Genomic DNA, 21,242 nt, shown 5'->3' with positions numbered 1-21,242 from the left:
CAATTTTATACATGTAATCAACTTATTTGCATATAAATCAATTCCTTATTTATTATCTGAAAATTCTAATATAATTTGAAAAATATATAAAATTGAATGAATTATGCTGACATCAGTATTTCAGTGGTACAACCGTAAAATTATTTAATTCATCCTTGATAGCTGAAGAACTGAAAGACACTGCACTAAATCTTTCCCGAAATAAGCATTTTAAGTAGAAAAAGAATGCATTAAAAACAAAAGAATAAAATTTACAGATTCTTAAGCATGCACTCGTATTTGCACGTAAATTAAATATATTTAAAAACAAAGGAAATTCCTTCGTGCACAGTTCAGTAAAAACATGAAATGATTGGGGAATCATGGATAGATAATTCTATTTCAGTGATCACATGTATTTGTTTTTGTTAAACAAAAAGTAAATATTTACTAAATGCTTGAGGAAATACATGAAATCCCTGTTTCTTAGTTTGCTTTATATGCATATAAATAATTCTATATATACACATATGAAACATTTAGAGATAACGAATAGCATTCAAGATTAAAAATCCAATAAAACAATGCAAAATAGAAGCAGAGCAAACACGGACCTCCAAAACTCAGAGGTGGGATCAGGCGCTATGGGACAATGAGCGTCCTCTGCTGACTAGTCACACCCGCCGTGTGCTACACTCTATTTAGACAAGTGAAGAGACTTTCGCCAACATCCACCTATCTTCGCAAGTCTTCATGTTGTGATTCTGACATACACTTTCACTGGCATATATTGGAGGTTATAGTTATTACCGTGAAGGATGAAATAAAAGAAATGGTTATTAGTTTCAAGTATAAGGTAAGCTATTCAGTAAAATGTACGTGAAAAGAAAATCCAAGATTTTACACTGGTTTCTTGATTTTTTATTGTGTGCATCTTAACAGAGACATATAATACATGAAAACATGAATCTAGAGACCATGATTTGTTGAATTGCGTTTTTTTATGGACTAGTCTTTTTATGGAATAAACCATCCATGGGATCGGGAAACAAATTAGAAACGAAGTCATTGTTTTAAATTAGTGTTGAATGTCCATATACTGATACATAAGAAATGTTGTTTAAAAGAATGAGATTAATCTTGAAGAAAAAACTTCTGAAGCATTAATAGGAGGTTAAAAGTGGAAATACGGCGTAGGAAGGTCCTTGGCACAGTCCCGCTGAGCTTTAGAAACCCACATTTATCAGCTACTTACTGCAATATACAGACTGAGTTTCTTTACGCAAATGTTCATTTCATTAACTGCACAAGTTTGATTCATGTTTCTGATCTGGTAATTTTTAATGACGTTCGTGCATTATTTATACCTTTATTTGACGACGGATTTTTCCGTTATTTCTCGATCGTGACAAGGAACACACAAGGGGCACACGGCAGGTGTGACCAATTGACAGGGGGTGCTCATTCTTCCATGGCACCTGATCCAGCCTCTGATGTTTGAGAGGTCATCGTTTGCTCTGCTCCTATTATGAGTTGTTTTACTCTGATACTCTGGACTCTGATATTGAATACCGTTTGTTATCTCTATCCTTTATTGAAGAATAATGTCCGCGGCATTTCTTTGATATAGGCAATAAAAGTAGTAGAAATGTATATCTATTATATGCATGTTTGAAGAGTCGTAGTTCACATTCTCATGAATTCTCAAAATTTATTTTTTTTTACTAACACATTTGTTATATCTATTCCGATATATCCCAAACAAAATCTAATTAAAGTGTAGACCGTCACCGGTGCTTTATTTTACACGTTTTCAAGAAAAAAAAAATATGAAAGCTTGCCAAGAGAAATAAAAGAAGAAGAAAACCTTTGTACATTTCTTAAAAGAATAAGACATATATATTCTCTCTCTCTCTCTCTCTCTCTCTCTCCCTCTCTCTCTCTCTCTCTCTCTGTGATTGTGTGTGTGTGTGTGTGTGTGTGTGTGTGTGTGTGTGTGTGTGTGTGTGTGTATTTATACTTAATATGGTTTTACTCAACATTTTTGAAATTAGATTAAATTAAATGGAATGAAGATGAAGTTTTTTCAAAAGAGTAATCTGAATTTTCAAACAAATTTACTAAGTTTAATTAAGTCACATTACACAAAGTTTGATTCTAACCATTTAAGTAATTTACTGCCGAAACGACATTTTGTTCAACACTCGTGGATTGGACTCCTGTGAATAAACATTCATCATATTGATTTATTTCTGAATTGTTTTGATTTATTTCCTCTTGGCTTTGTAGACTGTTGCGATAATTAATTCTTTGGTACTGTTCTGTCGCTACTGGAACCTGGATATCTTGGTAATTAGGCGATCCACTTTTCATTTTATTGCAAAGACGTTTCAAAAGAAATGGTAATAACCCAACAAATGGTATCATACCAAGCATGGCGATGAATCCATAATATGGCAAATAAAAACCATCTTTTGCTTCTTCAAACTTTTTCTGCTCTATGTCTGTTTCCTTCCCAAATGATTGAAATGTGTTTGTTGTATTTGGGTCGCTTGGGGATAAACTAGCTAAATTCAAAATACCATAATTCTTTGTTTGAGTTAAATATATTCAATCATAGTCCGCATAAAATTAGATAGAATGATCATTCATAATACTGATCAATACAATTGAATGTAAAGGGAAACATGAAGTATTTAAAAATCATCATAATCAAATGGGCATTCGCAGCTCCACCCATCCCTAGCATTGCTGAATTGATTTAAAATATACAATAACTTTAAATAATTTTGATACAAGCAAGTACATACAAACACAATGAGGCAGCAGGCTCAACTTCTTTCATGCAACCTTCTCCCTACAACATCTTGCATGGGCGTCGGAAGCAAATTGATGGTGGAAGTGGGCTAATCTAAAGTTGGGAGGCTTAACCAACAAAAAAGGTAAATCCCAATTTTCAATGCTTACTTTATATCTTTTATTTGCAAAAAAGTGGGGGTTCGGGGAGTCCCTCTAGCCGCCCCCCCCCCCCGGTTCCGACGCTTTTGAAGGTCAAGGAGAATACGTAAGAATTTATGTACGAGTAGCACTTCATACCACTTGCAACTTTTCGGGGCTTTCCGATTAGCGCAAAAACGACCTCGAATGTATATGTAAGATGTCGTGACAAACCTCCGTTTTCAGGATTTTTGAAATAAATGTAAGACCTTTCATCTGTGGAATATGGTGTTTAACTTTATTCAATTGATTGACATTACTTAAAATATACTACAGAAGGGACTTCACACTTCCGTCTATTCTATATTTGAATGTACAGGAAATGTATAAATTTTTAACAACCGTTGATGTTTATACATTCGAGGTTGTTTTCCGACCACTGACGTAAATACCCGGTATGATGCGATTGGCTTCATTCCTTAAGGGGATGAAGGATGTATGGTCACGTGACTCAGTTGAATTACGTCATAATCTCTGATAAAATATGTACAAAACGTGATTGAAACCACAGTACTTGTAAAATTTTTTTGACTGTTTGTTTGCGTTCACCATCTAGTATTAAAATATCTGAAAACGTTCAAAATTTCTTGCAAATATTATCAAATTACGGAATAGATTTATCCACTCTGCCGTTTCCGTACTCTGCGCGTCCAGCGCGTCTTTGACGTCATAGTGGATCTCTTAGTTCAGTAAGATCATACACGGTAAAAACGGGTAGTATAAAATCATAAAAACGGGCCATAATATGTACATGGTAGGGTATTTTGTAAATTTCAGAACGCAAAAAATATTTTTACATGGTTGTTGACGGAAAAGTTCTGTGGGTTAGTCTTATTTCGCTTATTTCAGGAATGTGTGACGTCATAGTTGGGTTTTCCCGTACTCGAGAAATGTAAACATGACAAGTTTTTCTCATGATCATGACTCGTTTAACTTTGCCCCGTGCAATGTTGAGCTCAGCTTCACCAATCGATATTTTTACATTTAATCAATACAATGACGACCTTGAACTTCGACGTAAATTTTCAAATACTGAATGATAGGATTTTTTGCAAATTAATTTTTTTATGGTTTAAGTTGTCCTAAAAAAGTCGTCAATTTCCGTCTCCAGATGTGGTGTTACAAAAGAATCTTGCTTTTTCGAATTTTTAACCCTATTCATACTCTACAATATTTTAAAAGACAAATTTCCGCTGGTATATTTTTTATCTATGGTGAAAAATTTCAATTATCGACCGAGTAATGGACCCAGAAACACGGAGAATAAAAACTCCGCTCAGATACTGTGGGGTATGGTATTTGTCACTCAATATCTCAGAAAGAAGTCTAGAAACCTATTGATATGTCTGCTTTATAGTATGTAGGACATACTAAATAAGATATATACAAAATATGAAAAAAATTAAATGACAGGTATTTTTTCAGCTAAAGGTCCTTCATCCCCTTAAAAGTAATGGTATTGCGCTGGACCTGTTAGTAGTATATAATTTAAATATAGTGAGAAAGTAAAGCAAAATAAGCTCACTGAATTGTTTTCTAATCCAATGTCATTCAACAGCTTCGTTAGCTCAGTGAAATAAGTGCCAGACTTAAATTTAAGTACATATGTACAAACCGGGTTCGATTTTCAGCGCAGGCTCATTTAATTTCTTAATGTGATAATAAAATTGATGAAATTTTCTAAGGTCTCTCTTCAGTACAGGAAGGGAAAGGAGAAAAAGAGCAACAAATACCGTTTCCAATGTTATTTACAACACTTTATCCCTGAAAAATAATGAAGCGCTCAAACAAAGGAGTAGGGTCACTGGTGGATATTATATGATAAATTTTCATGATACAACGATACAAGCTAAGCTGGTGTAAAAATAATGTAATTCAGTAAGATTAATTCTGCGTGTATGCTTTATTTCCTTGTTGATTAAGCAAGTGCCTCTCGGCCATCTTAAAAAAATATATGTTTGGTTGTCCTCTACCAAACGGCGAAACATGAACAACCTACAACTTTATTTAACTCATGAAAATTAAAAATTTATTTTATGCATTATGAGAAAATAGATTTTGAATATTGAGCATTAATTTTGAAATTATCTTGTTAAAAGATTTTTTTCACCTATCAAGCGACTCAGTTTTGTCATCCTAGTTCGGGAAAGGCCAAAAAATATTTCAAAATTTACCTTGTCTTGATCCTGATCGGGATATTTAACTTTTGCTGTTTTAAAATTAGATCATTGTGGGCAATTCTAAGATAAATGTCAACAAGCTAGAGAAATTGATATGCATATTGAGATTTATTATGTCGAAGCTGATTTTATGCCGATTCTAGACATATGTTGATTCAATGAGTTGATGTGCGTTGTTTTCTTTCTTTTTTCTTTTTGGTACACGAATAGTGTTAATTCGCTTATCAAAACAAGTCTTCTGTACCATTATTATACCCCCCGCTTGAAAAGCGGGAGGGTATATAGTAATCGTTAATTCCGTCCGTCCGTCCGTCTGTACGTGTTTACGAGAGTGCATTTATTGGGTATTTTTCATGCCAGGATTGTACTTATTGGGTACTTTTTGCTTATTGGGTATACCCAATAAGAAGTGTCGCTGAATATGCTTAAAACACCCTAATTGGGTATTTGCAGGTTAGTACCCAACAAAACTTGGACACGACGATTTGTCCAAAAAAGTGTCCAAAAAAGTTGCTTTCACGGACGCACCGTGTTTTGTGTTTCAGTTTTACATTCGGAACTCTAAATTCTCGAGAGTTCCGAAAATCAACTTCCGTTGATCCGGATCATAACAACGTTTGTTTTCATGGAAAAAAAATATGGCGACTAAGAAACACTTAATGTCAACAAGATTGTCTGATTGACAAGAAAAAGGGTAAGTTTATTCGATTAATATTTATCTATTGCTGGGTTCTTGTTTAAAGAAAATTGATTTTAATGTAATTTTGAAAACAATTGTGCACAAAATTAAAATAGATATATCGGATCAATTAATACTAAGTTGCACTTGTATGTATTTTGAATTTTCTCTGTCTTTTTAACTCTCTTGAGGGCGAGAAGTATTTAGTAAATGATCGTATATTGTTAGATAATCTTTAATAAATCGAAAGTGTTAATTATTTAATTTTATATCATAACCAATTAAGTATGTTCTGACAGTGTATATTGGAAAGGGAAATGAAAATTTTAACAATCGTGTTTTCATAAATCAGCTGTAAATTATCGGTTCATGTAGACAGTATTACAATCGCAAAGTGAGCTGAGATGATGATAAATGGGATAATTGACAACAACTAAATAATTGTATGTAAGTTTATTTCATCTGATATGTAAGAGATTCATTGTATTACTGAAAAACGTTCAGTCAAAACAGTGCTTCTTTCTGCCTTTGATTTTGAGTGTCTGCTTTATTTTGATTTTTTTTAAATTATTGTTTTTGGCATTTGTTTTAATTAATTTAAAACAATACTGAAATTGATATAGGGCTACTATAACTATTTCACATGATGGGTGTGTAATTAGCATCGCGCTACACCCGGGGCTTCCATTTTTGAGGATGGGGCTAGTGGTTTTCTGCACTGAGGAATCCCCTTGGGCTATTAGGAATTTTAAAATACACATGTAATGCATGAAAAGCACCACCGGTATTTTCACTCCTTTTTGCTATTAAATTCCCTATATGGAAATATTCCAGACAGCATGCTCCTATTATCCTATTATCCATAAATCTCCACAACTGCATCCATTTTGCAGTACTACCGGACTGATTTACTTAAAAACGATCTTTTTTTCCCCCTAATTTGAATTTCCCCCCTTTCCTTTGTTTAATATAGCAATATTTGCATGTACATATATGCCTCACAGATATCTCATTATTAAAATTATATACATTTACTCAATCAGCTCAATGATAAGTGTCATGCAATTATGTTGCGCCTTTTTTTTATTTAAAGCCATATATGGCGTAACTGATCAAAAAATATATTTTTGAAAAATACAAAATTAAGTAAAGAAATATAGTTAATACATTTAAATTAAAGCTTTTCATACAATTCGGAGCACGGAGAACACCTCGTTTCATCTAATAATACGATTTTATCTTCTCTGTAATGTGTTATTTAAATCTTTTGTATTTTCTTCCAAGTCGGAGAAAATTTCGAGAATCCAAATTAAATTTTGATAACTTTATAACACAATTGACTTAGATTTTGTAATTTACGGAAAATTTCTATCTTTATCATGTTTATATAAATTAATGATACAAATAATAAGTTTTTTTATAATTTCAGTCTAATAATTTTCATTGTACATACGCCATATATGGCTTTAAATGATTCAAGATGAAAACAAAATGATATTTGCTTCGTTTTAATTAGACGAACTAGTGAATGACCAGAAAAGGAATATTTAAAATCTTTTTTTCATTTTTTTAATTCATATATGATTAAATTTTACAAGCGAAAATTAAATTAAACTTTAATTTTAAAAAGAAGCATCTGTAGTTAATACCCTGACTTTTTTCACGATGAACTTTTTTTCAATGTTACTTTTTAATTTTTGCCTCTATATTTGGGCTTGTCACTTTTTACTCGGGGATAGTAACTTTATTGCCACCAAGCTGTGGATTAGTACTTGATTTCCTTTATTGCACAGCGATGACTACGATTTAATAGCACAAAAAGCTAATGGGTTTACGTATGTGAAGTTATATGATTAATGCTTACTTGTGATTTTAGGATAACTGGAGATAATGATTCCTTTTTTTCCATTGATATTTTATATTTTCCTAAGTATTATGTTACAATAAATTGGTTTAGATTTTTTTTAATAAAAGTAATCAATAATTGCAATGGAAATTAAAACCATAATCATATTCATTGAGGATTTTCAATATATAACAGGTCAAACAGGAAATTCAATTGTGAACATTGCAGAGAACACACTCATCAGAAGATGACCCTCAGAAATAGGACAATTGTAAGTAATCAGTAAAATGAACAGGAATACTTCATGCCAACCATAAGATTTTTAGAGACATTTTCGCTTCTTAAATTAGAAGAAATAGAGGAAAAAACTTGTACATACTACATGACTACTAGGCAACCAACCTTTAACGGCAGGAAATGTATTTGGTATGTGCAATACAGCTACATAAAACCTCTTTAGTATTCATGTTGAGTTTGAGAAAATACCTTAGTATTTTTTCTAGTGTTTGCCAACATTTTCATGCACACTGTTTGCTTGTTTGTACTATCATTTTATTTTATATTCTTCAGATGCCCTTTACCTTTGCCAGTTTTGAATCATTTGTTTTAAGGGCATCTGAGGGTTGGTTCCAGAACTTAATTAATATGAAAGTAAATACCGTGGTACTATTCCGTCATAGGTTATGTTAATACGTGTATAACATTTTGTTCTGATAGAGGTGGCATACAGGAAAAGAAACAATACTAGATATCACTTTAAAGGAATAAAATAGCTTCATCTTGTAGGTGTATTTTATTTAAGGATCACTAATTCATGTCTGATATGGTGAAAGTTATTCATATTCTGTTTGACTGTAATTTTTCATATTTTCAACTTCTATCCAGCTTAGTCAATTTTAATTAAATTTTGTGCAAAGCATACCCCAGGAAGGGGGGATGGAGTGTCAAGGGTGTCTCTGTCCCTGTCAATATAATTTCAAAGCAGTTAGTAAGGTTTGGGTCAATTTTAAATCCTCTTTAGCAGAACCATTTGGCTAAAAACAATACTAATGTGAAAGCTTTATCATTAAGTGTAGAGATGTTTTTGAAGATTATGTACCCCTAATGTACTGATAGTGTTACATTAGAAGTCTAAAATTTGCAAGGAATTGGTGTAAAATCTTTTTAAAATCTCCTTCTTAACAACCAGAAACTAACAAACTGTCTAATTAATATGCAACATCGTTTTGTGTGTTGAATGATGATTCCATTTTGATAAAATTATGGCAGATGGGGGGTAGGATGAAGATGCAGTTAGACATAGAAGAAACAAAAAAGAGTTGATAGAATTTAGTTTTTCTTCCATTTTATTTATCAATACATATTTCTGAATAAGAAATATACTTCTACTTCTTGGTTGGGTTTGATCAACATAAAGGGTGATCTTACTGTAGTCAAGAAAAACATGTTTTATACGGCAAAGAAATGCCTTTATCTAATTGCAGAATGTATAAAAAGGACAGAGGCAGATTTGAAGGAGATGCGTGAAATGAGGAATATTTCAAAGATTGCCTGAGCATAACCACTGCTACTGGATAAACATATGGCAATATAAAAGAGCAGGGTCAATGGAGGTATCACACAGTATAGGCCATGAGAGAGCCTGAAGAAGAAAGTATGGAAGAGAAACAAAAATAAAACCATTTTTAACTTTATTGAAATATAGGATCAAAGCCTTACATGTAAAATTTGGGCATGTAATGACTTTTCTCTTGATCTAAGACTTATAACAGTGATGATTTGATTTAATATCTTTATCCCTATATTTCGAAAAGATTAGGACATAGTGCATCAATTATTTTAAAGTTTTGATACAACGAATTCATTCATTGTACTTGTAACTGAGTTTTCTGGTGCGACATTGTTTAATCGGCTTCAAAACTAAGTTTGTGATTTCCAAACCAGATTAATGAGATACATGTAATATCTTTTAACATCGGTGACTATTAAATCCATTCTTTTACATCTCAGAAGTATTTTTATTATTACAGGGAAAATATGCATTGTACATGTATCTGTAATAAACAGGATTATAGAAATTTTCCATATAATACAACACAATCTTAGCAACTGAAGGCAAATATTTTATCAAGGGTGTGATCTATTTATCAATATGGTTTTCAGCATCTTGCTCTACCTGTAATGACTTGCTCCAAGTTCCATTATTTAAATTTAAATTTTGCAAACATGGTTATAAAATTCTTTAAAAGCCAAATAGTTTAGGCACAAAATGCTTATATATTTCCTATCATTTGTAAAGTGTACACTGAATGAGATGTGGAATGTTAGAATTAAAGTATTAAATATGTTTCGGACTTATGTATGCTTATGCAGATAAATTTGAATTCAACTAGGGAAGGTAAATGTCATACTTATTGGGTTTGCAATCTAATGCAAGAGTATAAATATCCAAGACAAATTTGACAATTTTAACGAAGGGTATAAGTAACCCAAGAAGAACTGGACAAGTAAACATTACCTGTTAGGTTTTATTCTAATGTTGGGATGTAATATCCAAGAGGAGTTGAACCAATGTCTATTACCTATTGGGTTTTCTTTCTTATGAAAAAAAAATTGAGTAACCCAAGAAGAATGTCCAATACCTTTTAATTTATATACTATTGAAGGGATGAAGATATCCAAGAAGAATTGGACAGGTGTCCATTACATGTTGGGTAGTATTCTTATGAGGAGATTCTCAAGGAACCCAAGAATTAAACAAGTGTCCATTGCCTGTTGGGTGGGATGTAGATATCCAAGAGGAATTGGACGGATGTCCATTACCTGTTGGGTGGTATTCTGATGAAACAATTCAAGAAACCCAAGAAGAATTAGACAAGTGTCCATTACCTGTTGGGTGAGATGTAGATATCCAAGAGGAGTTGGACAGGTGTCCATTACCTGTTGGGTGGTATTCTGATGAAACAATTCAAGAAATCCAAGAAGAATTGGACAAGTGTCCATTACCTGTTGGGTGAGATGTAGATATCCAAGAAGAATTGGACAGGTGTCCATTACATGTTGGGTAGTATTCTTATGAGGAGATTCTCAAGAAACCCAAGAATTAAACAAGTGTCCATTGCCTGTTGGGTGGGATGTAGATATCCAAGAGGAATTGGACGGATGTCCATTACCTGTTGGGTGGTATTCTGATGAAACAATTCAAGAAACCCAAGAAGAATTAGACAAGTGCCCATTGCTTGTTGGGTGAGATGTAGATATCCAACAGGAGTTGGACAGATGTCCATTACCTGTTGCGTGGTATTCTTATTAAGCAATTCAAGAAACCCAAGAAGAATTGGACAAGTGTCCATTACCTGTTGGGTGGTATGTAGATATCCAAGGGGAGTTGGACAGATGTCATTACCTGTTGGGTGGTATTTTGATGAAACAATTCAAGAAATCCAAGAAGAATTGGACAAGTGTCCATTACCTGTTGGGTGAGATGTAGATATCCAAGAAGAATTGGACAGGTGTCCATTACATGTTGGGTGGTATTTTGATGAAACAATTCAAGAAACCCAAGAAGAATTGGACAAGTGTCCATTACCTGTTGGGTGGTATGTAGATATTCAAGAGGAGTTGGACAGGTGTCCATTACCTGTTGGGTTGTATTTTGATGATGCAATTCAAGAAACCCAAGAATTAGACAAGTGTCCATTGCTTGTTGGGTGGTATGTAGATATCCAAGAGGAGTTTGACAGATGTCCATTACTTGTTGGGTGGTATTCTGATGAAACAATTCAAGAAACCCAAGAAGAATTGGACAAGTGTCCATTACCTGTTGGGTGGTATGTAGATATCCAAGAGGAGTTGGACAGGTGTCCATTACCTGTTGGGTTGTATTTTGATGATGCAATTCAAGAAACCCAAGAATTAGACAAGTGTCCATTGCTTGTTGGGTGGTATGTAGATATCCAAGAGGAGTTTGACAGATGTCCATTACTTGTTGGGTGGTATTCTGATGAAACAATTCAAGAAACCCAAGAAGAATTGGACAAGTGTCCATTACCTGTTGGGTGGTATGTAGATATCCAAGAGGAGTTGGACGGGTGTCCATTACCTGTTGGGTTGTATTTTGATGATGCAATTCAAGAAACTCAAGAATTAGAAAAGTGTCCATTGCCTGTTGGGTGGGATGTAGATATCCAAGAGGAGTTGGACAGGTGTCCATTACCTGTAGGGTTGTATTTTGATGAGGAGATTCAAGAAACCCAAAAAGAATTGGACAAGTATCTATTTCCTGTTGGGTGGGATGTAGATATCCAAGAGGATTTGGACAGATGTCCATTACCTGTTGGGTGGTATTCTGATGAAGCAATTCAAGAAACCCAAGAAGAATTGGACAAGTGTCCATTACCTGTTGGGTGGGATGTAGATATCCAAGTGGAGTTGGACAGGTGTCCATTACCTGTTGGGTTGTATTTTGATGAGGAGATTCAAGAAACCCAAATAGCATTGGACAATGTACACATGTTCAATTGTTCTTTGGTAGTTTAATCCCTTCATCAAAATACAACCCAACAGGCATTGGACACCTGTCCAATGCCTGTTGGATACCTTCATTCTGCCCAACATGTAATGGGCATTTGCTTATTATTAATTGGTCATGACTCAAAAAGGCTTCCCCTTAAATACTTATTTTTGTTATTCAAGAAAGGTTGAACAGAGTCTGAGATGTGTTGAGTTGTGTTTGCACAATTCATTTTTTTTTTGCACTTAGGTATTCATATATTTTAATATTAGATATTTTGAAATATACAGGTGTATATCCTTATTGCTAAGAATAAATTAGTTAGGTGTTACAATAAAAGAGCTATATCACAGAAATTGTCAAAAATATGGGTTCAAAACCAAAGGTTTTCAGTCTTGTCTGAATTTACCAGCAAATATTAAATATATAATAAATTTGGAATGAATAAAAAAACAATAAGAAAAAACCCAATAAAATACGGACACGAGGATTAATATCCAATAAGATTTGAACAGTATCTACCCAAATAATGCTCTCTCGTGTGTACACTTTTTTTGTATCCAATAAGCAGTATCCAATAGGACTTGGACTTGATGTACCCAATATATAACCAAATGTGTGTCCGTCCGTCCGTCCGTCCGTCCGTCTGTCTGTCTGTCTGTCCGTCCGTCTGTTACGCTTTGGGGTACCCATCTCTTATCCGCAACTCCTCTCATACCATTGAATGAAATTTGATGAAACTTTCACAGAATCTTTATTACATATTGCCATTGTGCACCTCCTATTTTACTTTTTGATCTGACACATATTTTGGGTTTCCCGGCCACAGGAAAACATGGACTTTTTCACCAGTTATAACCATATGGGAGGCGGGGGGTATCATTTAGTGAGCTCAAGCTCACAGTACCTCTAGTCTTATTCATACATTTTTAAGCTATAGACATATGCTCATTTACCTGTTGTAAAAGTTGAACAGCCTTTGAATTCATTACAATCTAAGGGACATCCAGTTGTAACATTGCAGAAATCTTCAGTACACTCACATTCCTTTTGACATTGGAATCCATATGCAGGATATGGACAGGAAACCACACAATTAGGTCCTATAAAACCGTCAGTACACTCTGCAATAAAAAATGACTTAATATCCTGTAATAGTATGCCCTGATAGATGATAGGTTTAGATTTATTTCCAGTAAACTAAAATAATTAAGAAGATGATACTTGACTTAACTAAGATGTTAATATGAGAATGATTACACTGTGTAATCCACGCAATATACGTACTAATACAATCATTGATCTCTGAGGAGAACTGGTACCCGTCACAACAGCCTCTAAACAATGGATATATAAACATAAAAATGTATGATAAGGCCAAATTCCTATTGTATATACTACATTAATATTCCAGGCAGAATAAATATGTAAGAATTGTTTGTGAAGCTAATGGATGGCGTTTGATAGACGGTGGACATAATGTAAACAGGTTATTTTCGCCCCCTGTTATTTTCGCCAATTTGCACTAGCAAACAATTTAGCCCCGTTTTAAATTCGCGCAGTCATAGTTCTGTTTACGAAATTATGTTGTGCAATTTGAATTCACCTCCTTTTAAATTTGCCCACTCAAGAAGAGGGCGAAAGGGATGAAAATAAAACGGGAGCGAAAATGTCCCTGTATACAGTATATTACAGGTTCAGTCTTCTCTTCTTGTACATGTATAACCATGATTGGTCACAGAAATGTTAATTCATGCCGTGAAAGGTATGTTAGCCCGGCTTCTGCTTGATTTTTGCATGTTTGTTCTTTTCTTTAAGTGGTTTGTAATGGTGGATTCTTTGTATTTGCCTAAATTGAACCGAATCTGCAATCGTACTACATTTAGTTGTTGCGTAATGTGGATGTTGACTGAACAGTTAAAGTTCAGATATGTATTGAACAGTTGAAATCCAAACGAGTTGAAGTTTGGTATTTGTATTGAACAGTTGAATTTGAACATTGAGTTGTGATATTGATATGTTGATGTTGTGTTGTTGATATGTTGTGGCTTGCCCAAGTTGAAATGGCAGCCAAATTTAAATTTAAGATTCAAAGCCGTGCCCACTTATACGCCATAGTTAGGATGTAATAAATTCATTAAGTTTAGAATTTTGTGTTGTTGCCTTTTCTTCGATAACATAGTGTTACTTAACTACCAGCACCTAGAACTTCAACTTTGATAAGAACAGGGAAATTATCACTAATTAATGGCTCATGCAAAAAAAAAAAAAAACAAAAAACAAAACAAAACAAAACAAAACAAAAAAAAACATTTCCTCTGTCAAACTGGCTTGTGAGAATATCTTAATTTTTTTTGTAGGTATTTAACTATGAATACATGTTATTATGTAGACACTGGCTGACAGTGTATTATTCATACATTCAAAACAATACTATATCGTATTTCTAAAGGAAAGTAAATCAATTCTATTTTTTTATAATTCACCAAAATTGAAATGTGTTCGGAAGGAAGCACTTAAAACTAATGAATTGGTTTATAATTAAATAATTTCCCAGCTAAATAGCACTGTTAAATTATATTTGAGGCATCTTTACTTTCGTTATACTTTAAATCTTATATCTAACAAATAAGAATTATACTGTCGATATTGCATGAATGACATGTTTGAAGAATCTTATGCATGGTGGAAAACATCTGACAAATGCTTTGATTCCTAATCCATAAAAAATAGTTTTGTATTTTCCTACAATTAAATGCTAGTGACAATTACTCTGACTGAAGCCGTTGGTGAAACTCCAATGGGCTGGATTTAGAATATTTCTGTCCTTGTATTTTATAATTTAGGGTTTTCCACTGTATTTGTTGATAAAGGATAAGCAATAAAAATTAATTAGCTCTACTGTGTATGTGTGTTGAATGGAATCCGTAGCCTCGAGTTTAGATGACTAATACAGTTAATGTAGTTAACACCAAAGAAAATTGGCATTATGAAATACATCACCTTCTACTGGTCAGCTCTATTATTCACGATGTGTTTAAAAAAAACATGTCATGACTTGTGAGGTATATTAAACAAGTAAAGATCATCAAATCAATTCCATAATTAAAGTTTTTATTTAAATACTTGCATCCCTTTTTTTCATCGATTACTGCGCTACTTGTAGAAAAAGATTGAGACATAAAGTATGCCTTTAGTGTTTGAAATACTCACACAAACTGTACACTGTTTATATTTATGTCTACTTGGCCTACCCTACACTAAATCATGAAAGTACTAAATCTTATCCGATACTCCCAAACCCTGTATATTGTACATTTTACATTTAGATGGTCTCAGATGCATCACTCTCTGGGTAATATACTCTTCAATTGGAGACCCTATCCAATATATACTTTTTTCAAAAGAATTTAACCCAAGAGCTCGACATTGTCTTGCAATAAAATCCCTTTGTTCCACATATTCTGAATGTGTTGCATGTTTCTCACAAATTTATGAGCTATGAATTTGTATGTTTAAATTCAGTAAAATTTTACATGTAAACCTAGGTGTTATAGTATTCACATTTGGTGTTAATATTCCGTGTTAAAACTCCCCAGCTCTCACCATTTTATAAATTAAAAATATCAAGACTGTGGTAAAGCTTATTTTATAACGATAAGTTATTTTAACTTGATAAGCTTAAATTCAAATATGCACAAAAAATCAGACTACAGAAAAGTATTTTAGCCGTATTATATACGAGTATATTTTGTTTCTTGGCAAGTAAATCATAGATATAGATATTTCTTGTTCACACAAAACACTACAGACTTTAAATACTTTCCCAAGGCTAACAGAAAAGTTCGTAAATAAGCAGTTAACATGAATGATAAAACCTTACACTAATTGATCAATGATCAGTCTGTTTCCGTACTTGTAATTAACAATTCTATTTCCTATGTTTACCAAAACCCTAAACTGATTTTTAATTATACACCAAATAAATTAATTAGATTAATTAATTAATTAAATCTTTGCTACTAGTGAAGATAGCTTTAGAAGTGACGAATGTTAGAGAAGAATAAAATGGATTATGTGCTAAAGGGGCTTGTCTTTGATTCAAATTGTACTGTGTAAAATATATTGTATGTTATGTGCACATAGAAAAATTATTAGCTCTCAATGAGTACCTGAGCTACATTTGATAGGCACTGAATTTGAGGTTTATTCAATTTCCAAAGGAAACAAGGGACATTAACACGATTGAGAAGCCCTGAATTTAATTTTTCCCAGTACTTTTGTGGTTAAAAAACACCCATTATCTTTGTCCTGTTGGTTGATTGTGCTGTTTTTTTTTAGGTGGGGCAGTATTTCAGCCAAATCTGAACTCAAACCTCAACTTTTCTGCTGTCAAGCACCCTTCCACGTTTTTGTACAATGTAACATATGAAAATGCCCTTTATGGAAAATTAAATTTATCGATTATAATGTTTTGCTAAGGTTTTCTGCACCCCAACCCTCCCCCATTTTTTAAAAAAGATTTTTTTCTTTCGTAGAAACTAAGATTAATGCACGATTGATAAATATTACAACAACAATTCATAAATTTTCCTTAAATATACCAAATACAACTGGTCGGATTATGATATTCAGTATAGGCTCAACAAATCTTACACACCTCTTTGAGTTGGGATACTGTTGATGCAGACCTATGGATAATCTATATGCAATCGCCCACTGCTCCTGCTAACCCTATATCACACCAGAAGTCATTGCATCCCCGCAACAAATGCTAATATTGACTCGCTCGTTTCCAATTTTATTAATGAACAAAGTTTACTTAATAGCCCAACATTTTTGGAAGAAAACAATTCTTTAAACTTGATAATATTGATGCTAATATTGACTCGCTCGTTTCCAATTTTATTAAAGCTATATATGCCGTATTAGTGTTTTATTTTAAAAGTAATAAATATATGTGGTGTCTTATCAAGTTATATAAGTTATATCCTTTCTGCAAATAAGACAATTCCACTCCATCACTTTTAAAAGTTATGAAATATTATTTGGTAAAAATTATTTTCTCTCCGTGTCGGATAAAAAACCGCCTCTTATTGAAATATTCATGATCAAGTTGTCTCGCATGTTTACACCAAACAATGGTCCAATCTCGTGAATGAACCGAAAAGCATGATGGTCTACTACGTTTTTACTACAAACACGTGAGTTAGGGATTGTCAATATTGAGAGCACCTCAGAGTTGGTTGCTTTTTGTACCGAGGAATAATCACGTGCAATTGTCTTTTCAATGGACATTTTCGGCTGGGTGAACTTCTACAGATGTCAGCGACTATGGATAAAGAAGTGTGGAAATCATGTTGTGCCAAAATGAAATAACCAATACAAACAAATGATATAATTTGATCAATCAAAATGGTAATTAGATACATTCGATTCTGTATTTCTTAATGGTTCAAAACAACAAAAAGTATTCCACAGAATATCATGTATAGATCTGCACAATATACCGAATGCCAAAACCAGAATACTACTAAATAATATAATAATATTCTTTACATATGAACCACAGTATTTCTGACCCCTTGAAAATAATATAAACAAGAGGCCCAGGGGCCACAGCGCTCACCTGAGCACATCAGCTCGGAAAAAACACATATCAGATCAGAACTGAAAGTTTACTGAAGGGGGGGGGGCTTGAATTTTAACCACCAAGGGGATTATAATTTGAACGAACTAGAATCTACATTACCTGAGGATGACTATAACTATTACTAATCCTGGCTTTGAAGTACTTGAAAAGAAGATTTAAAAATGTTTCCCTATATATTTCTATGTAAAACTTTGGTTGGCCATTTTTGCCACACCCTTACCCCGGGGTCATGACTTGAACAAACTTGAATCTACACTACCTGGGGATAATTCCACATGAGTTTCATCTTTCCTGGCCCAGTGGATCTTGAGAAGAAGATTTTTTAAGATTTTTCCTATATATTCCTATGTAAAACTTTGATCGGCCATTTTGGCCCCGCCCTACCTCCGGGGGTCATGACTTGAACAAACTTGAATCTACACTACCTGAGGATGATTCCACATGAGTTTCATTTTTCCTGGCCCAGTGGTTCTTGAGAAGAAAATTTTAAAAGATTTTTCCTATATATTCCTATGTAAAATTTTGATCGGCCATTTTGGCCCCGCCTTACCCAAGGGGGTCATGACATGAACAAACTTAAATCTACACTACCTGAGGATGATTCCACATGAGTTTCATCTTTCCTGGACTAGTGGTTCTTGAGAAGAAGATTTTTTAAAAATGCCAATAATTTTTTCTCTAATTCACGATTATCTCCCCTTGGAAAAGGGCGTGGCCCTTTATTTGAATAAACTTGAATCCCCTTTACCCAAGGATACTTTGTGCCAAGTTTGGTTGAAATTGGCCCAGTGGTTCTTGAGGAGAAGATGAAAATGTGAAAAGTTAACGACGACGACGACAACGACAACAACGACGACAGACGACGGACAAATTTTGATCAGAAAAGCTCACTTGAGCCTTCGGCTCAGGTGAGCTAAAAATCTTGCAAGTAGGTTATCAGCATTGGCTCGGGCTAATTCGAAAGTGAAATTTGGAGTTTGGCAGTATTGTAGTGAATGAGTAAAATTTAGTAGTGAAAGATATTGGAACCTATTTTACTTGTCAGATTTCTTCGAGCTAGTTAATTCTTATTCTAACTGTTCTATTCCCCCACCCTCTTTAAAAAAAAAAACGATGCTACCTACCTAATTTTTCTAAATGGTGTTCATCGAAATGCTAGGTTGTGCCCTCAGACTGGAATAGTTTTTAGAGGCCTGGAATTCCTGGACCAATTTTATTTTATTAGCCCAACTATATTTCTTAGAAGGCAAGATGTATGGTATGTAAGTTTCATCTACATATGTTATGTAGTTCATATTAAAAAACCCAAAAGGGGTAATTGACGATATCCCATTAAGGGTGTAAACATAGCAGTTTAAATTACTTTCCATACATTGTACTTGACATAAAATATTTTTTGCGCATAATGCGCTCCATACTGAAGATCCGTACATGTTCACCCAACCGAAAATGCCCACTAGCAGTACAGCACGGGGAAATTCTAAACAAACGGACCTGTACAATGGAGTGGGGAAAACTTTAATTTTCATCATTGTTAATCATTTGTATGCAAATATGAGCATGGGATTAGTAGATAATAATGTACATAATGCATCAAGTCTTTCTGAGAGCGATTTAAAAAACTAGCCTTTTTGAAAAACACATATAGTTTTTTATGTAGTAACCCATAAATGCATTAAATGCAACTCATTGAGCTGATTGGTCTATTTGTGTCCCTCACTGAACAGACGTCACAAAAAATATTTTCCTCGACCTGATGATTCTCGCGATGCTTTTCCCGCGCACATGCGCAGATCCAGGATAAACGTAAGTCCTTTATAAATATGCATGAGAATATCGTGTTCTTTTCCTGACCAGTACTTTGTTAATACCGAATAAAATTTCGTCGAATTTGCAAGAATGCTTCATTTTTGGTAGCTTATCATACTCTAGAAATTTTTGTTCGGTTTCAGCTGTGCAAAAATACTGTTTAACACGGCATACATATCTTTAATGAACAAAGTTTACTTAATAGCCCAACATTTTTGGAAGAAAACAATTCTTTAAACTTGATAACATATGGACTTGAAAAGTTAAAAGTAATATTTGGAAATAACTTATTCCACTTTGGATGATGCTGTTTCTTTAATTGCAAGTAAAGTGAGGGTACCTTATTAGCAAAAATGGACATTTCCAGTGCATTTCGCCTGTTACCATTTTGTCCACACGATTTTTTTTTATTAGGATTTAAACACTGGTGCATATTACATTGACAAATGCTCACCCAATTGCAACCTGATGCATAAACATTGCAAAATGCTTACCCATGGATTGTTCCTTGTCGTGCTTTTTATTTGAGAAGTTTTCTACATTCCTTCACTTGGAGTTATCTCAGAGATCTAAATTGAGAAGTTTTGTTCACTTTAGATTGATTTTTGCTTTTTAGGTATGACCAATTCATCTACGTGCTTGGATTTAATTGGACAGTTTGAAGGGATATGTTTATAATTATGCATTCCCTTTGCTTTTGAGAATAAAGAAGGACATTCTTCATGTTTGAGTTTATTAGATTTAGCCACATATATCATGTATATTATTTCCAGAACTATTTGTGTTCCAAGTGATAAAGTTAGGGGTTTATTGTAAAAAAAAATAATAGAATGCAGTCGTTGGCAGGGGCGTCCGCATTTGTGGTAAAGGCATTGCCAGCTGGTAGGGCATTTTGTTCAAGGCTTTATGGTTCAATGGCAGGAGTAAAAAATCTGATCATTCTATGAGAATAACAGTGGAAATTCAGTTAGACTTGTTACCGTGGGTTCAATTTCTTACTAAATGTAATGGTAGGACACAATTTCCAAGTCTTGTACGATAAGAAAATAATTCACTCCATTTTTATTCACTTACAGATATTTCAAGTTCTCATGGTTGCGGTGTTAATTTCGGTAAACATTTGTGTTGTTTTGATTGTTCGCCTGAGGAATGCTACAGGGATATCACCTTCTTAGAACTTGTGTCTATTGTATTAAGGGTTATGATATTGACTGAACGTTTAAGTAATTGCCGATGCTATTTCTCGGCTTCAATGGCCAATGTTTAGTCAATTGGATCATTGGGCAGATTCCTTTCCTTCCATGGTACCAATCTAATTATGGAGAACTATTCAAGAACTGACGCCAGCCTTCTACAGGCCAGTGTATTTCAAAATACAGAAGAGTATACCGTCAGGGATTGCAAAGTATTTTTTTTTCAATTTTAGGCAACAGTTATCATATCAGCAGATATGGCCTCCTCCTGTAGATCACATGTTTAATTTTTAAAATAATACAGTAAAACTCATTTAGTACGAACACGAATATTAAGAATTCACGGTTATAGCGAAGTCATCTTTGATCCCCAGCTATATTAATTTAATGAAT

At 33.7% G+C, this 21,242-nt stretch overlaps 1 protein-coding gene across 1 annotated transcript; it reads right to left on the bottom strand.

The window, feature by feature from the left end:
* Positions 1-2,115: 2,115 nt before the first annotated feature.
* Positions 2,116-14,310, bottom strand: LOC134260867 (uncharacterized). Its single transcript, XM_062743394.1, has 4 exons — positions 14,306-14,310; positions 13,482-13,531; positions 13,151-13,318; positions 2,116-2,546 (listed from the first exon to the last, which is right to left on the bottom strand). Exons 1-4 carry the CDS (start codon positions 14,308-14,310, stop codon positions 2,137-2,139), a joined length of 633 nt encoding a protein of 210 aa, XP_062599378.1. The 3' UTR covers positions 2,116-2,136.
* Between the last annotated feature and the right edge of the window lie 6,932 nt (positions 14,311-21,242).

Source organism: Saccostrea cucullata, unplaced genomic scaffold (assembly GCF_032062105.1).
Source record: "Saccostrea cucullata isolate Sc308-1 unplaced genomic scaffold, CSIRO_AGI_Scuc_v1 ctg2508, whole genome shotgun sequence".
NCBI classification, from domain to species: domain Eukaryota; kingdom Metazoa; phylum Mollusca; class Bivalvia; order Ostreida; family Ostreidae; genus Saccostrea; species Saccostrea cuccullata.
The sequence above is the reverse complement of the archived record's forward strand: the minus strand, read 5'-3'. Positions and strand labels throughout refer to the sequence as shown.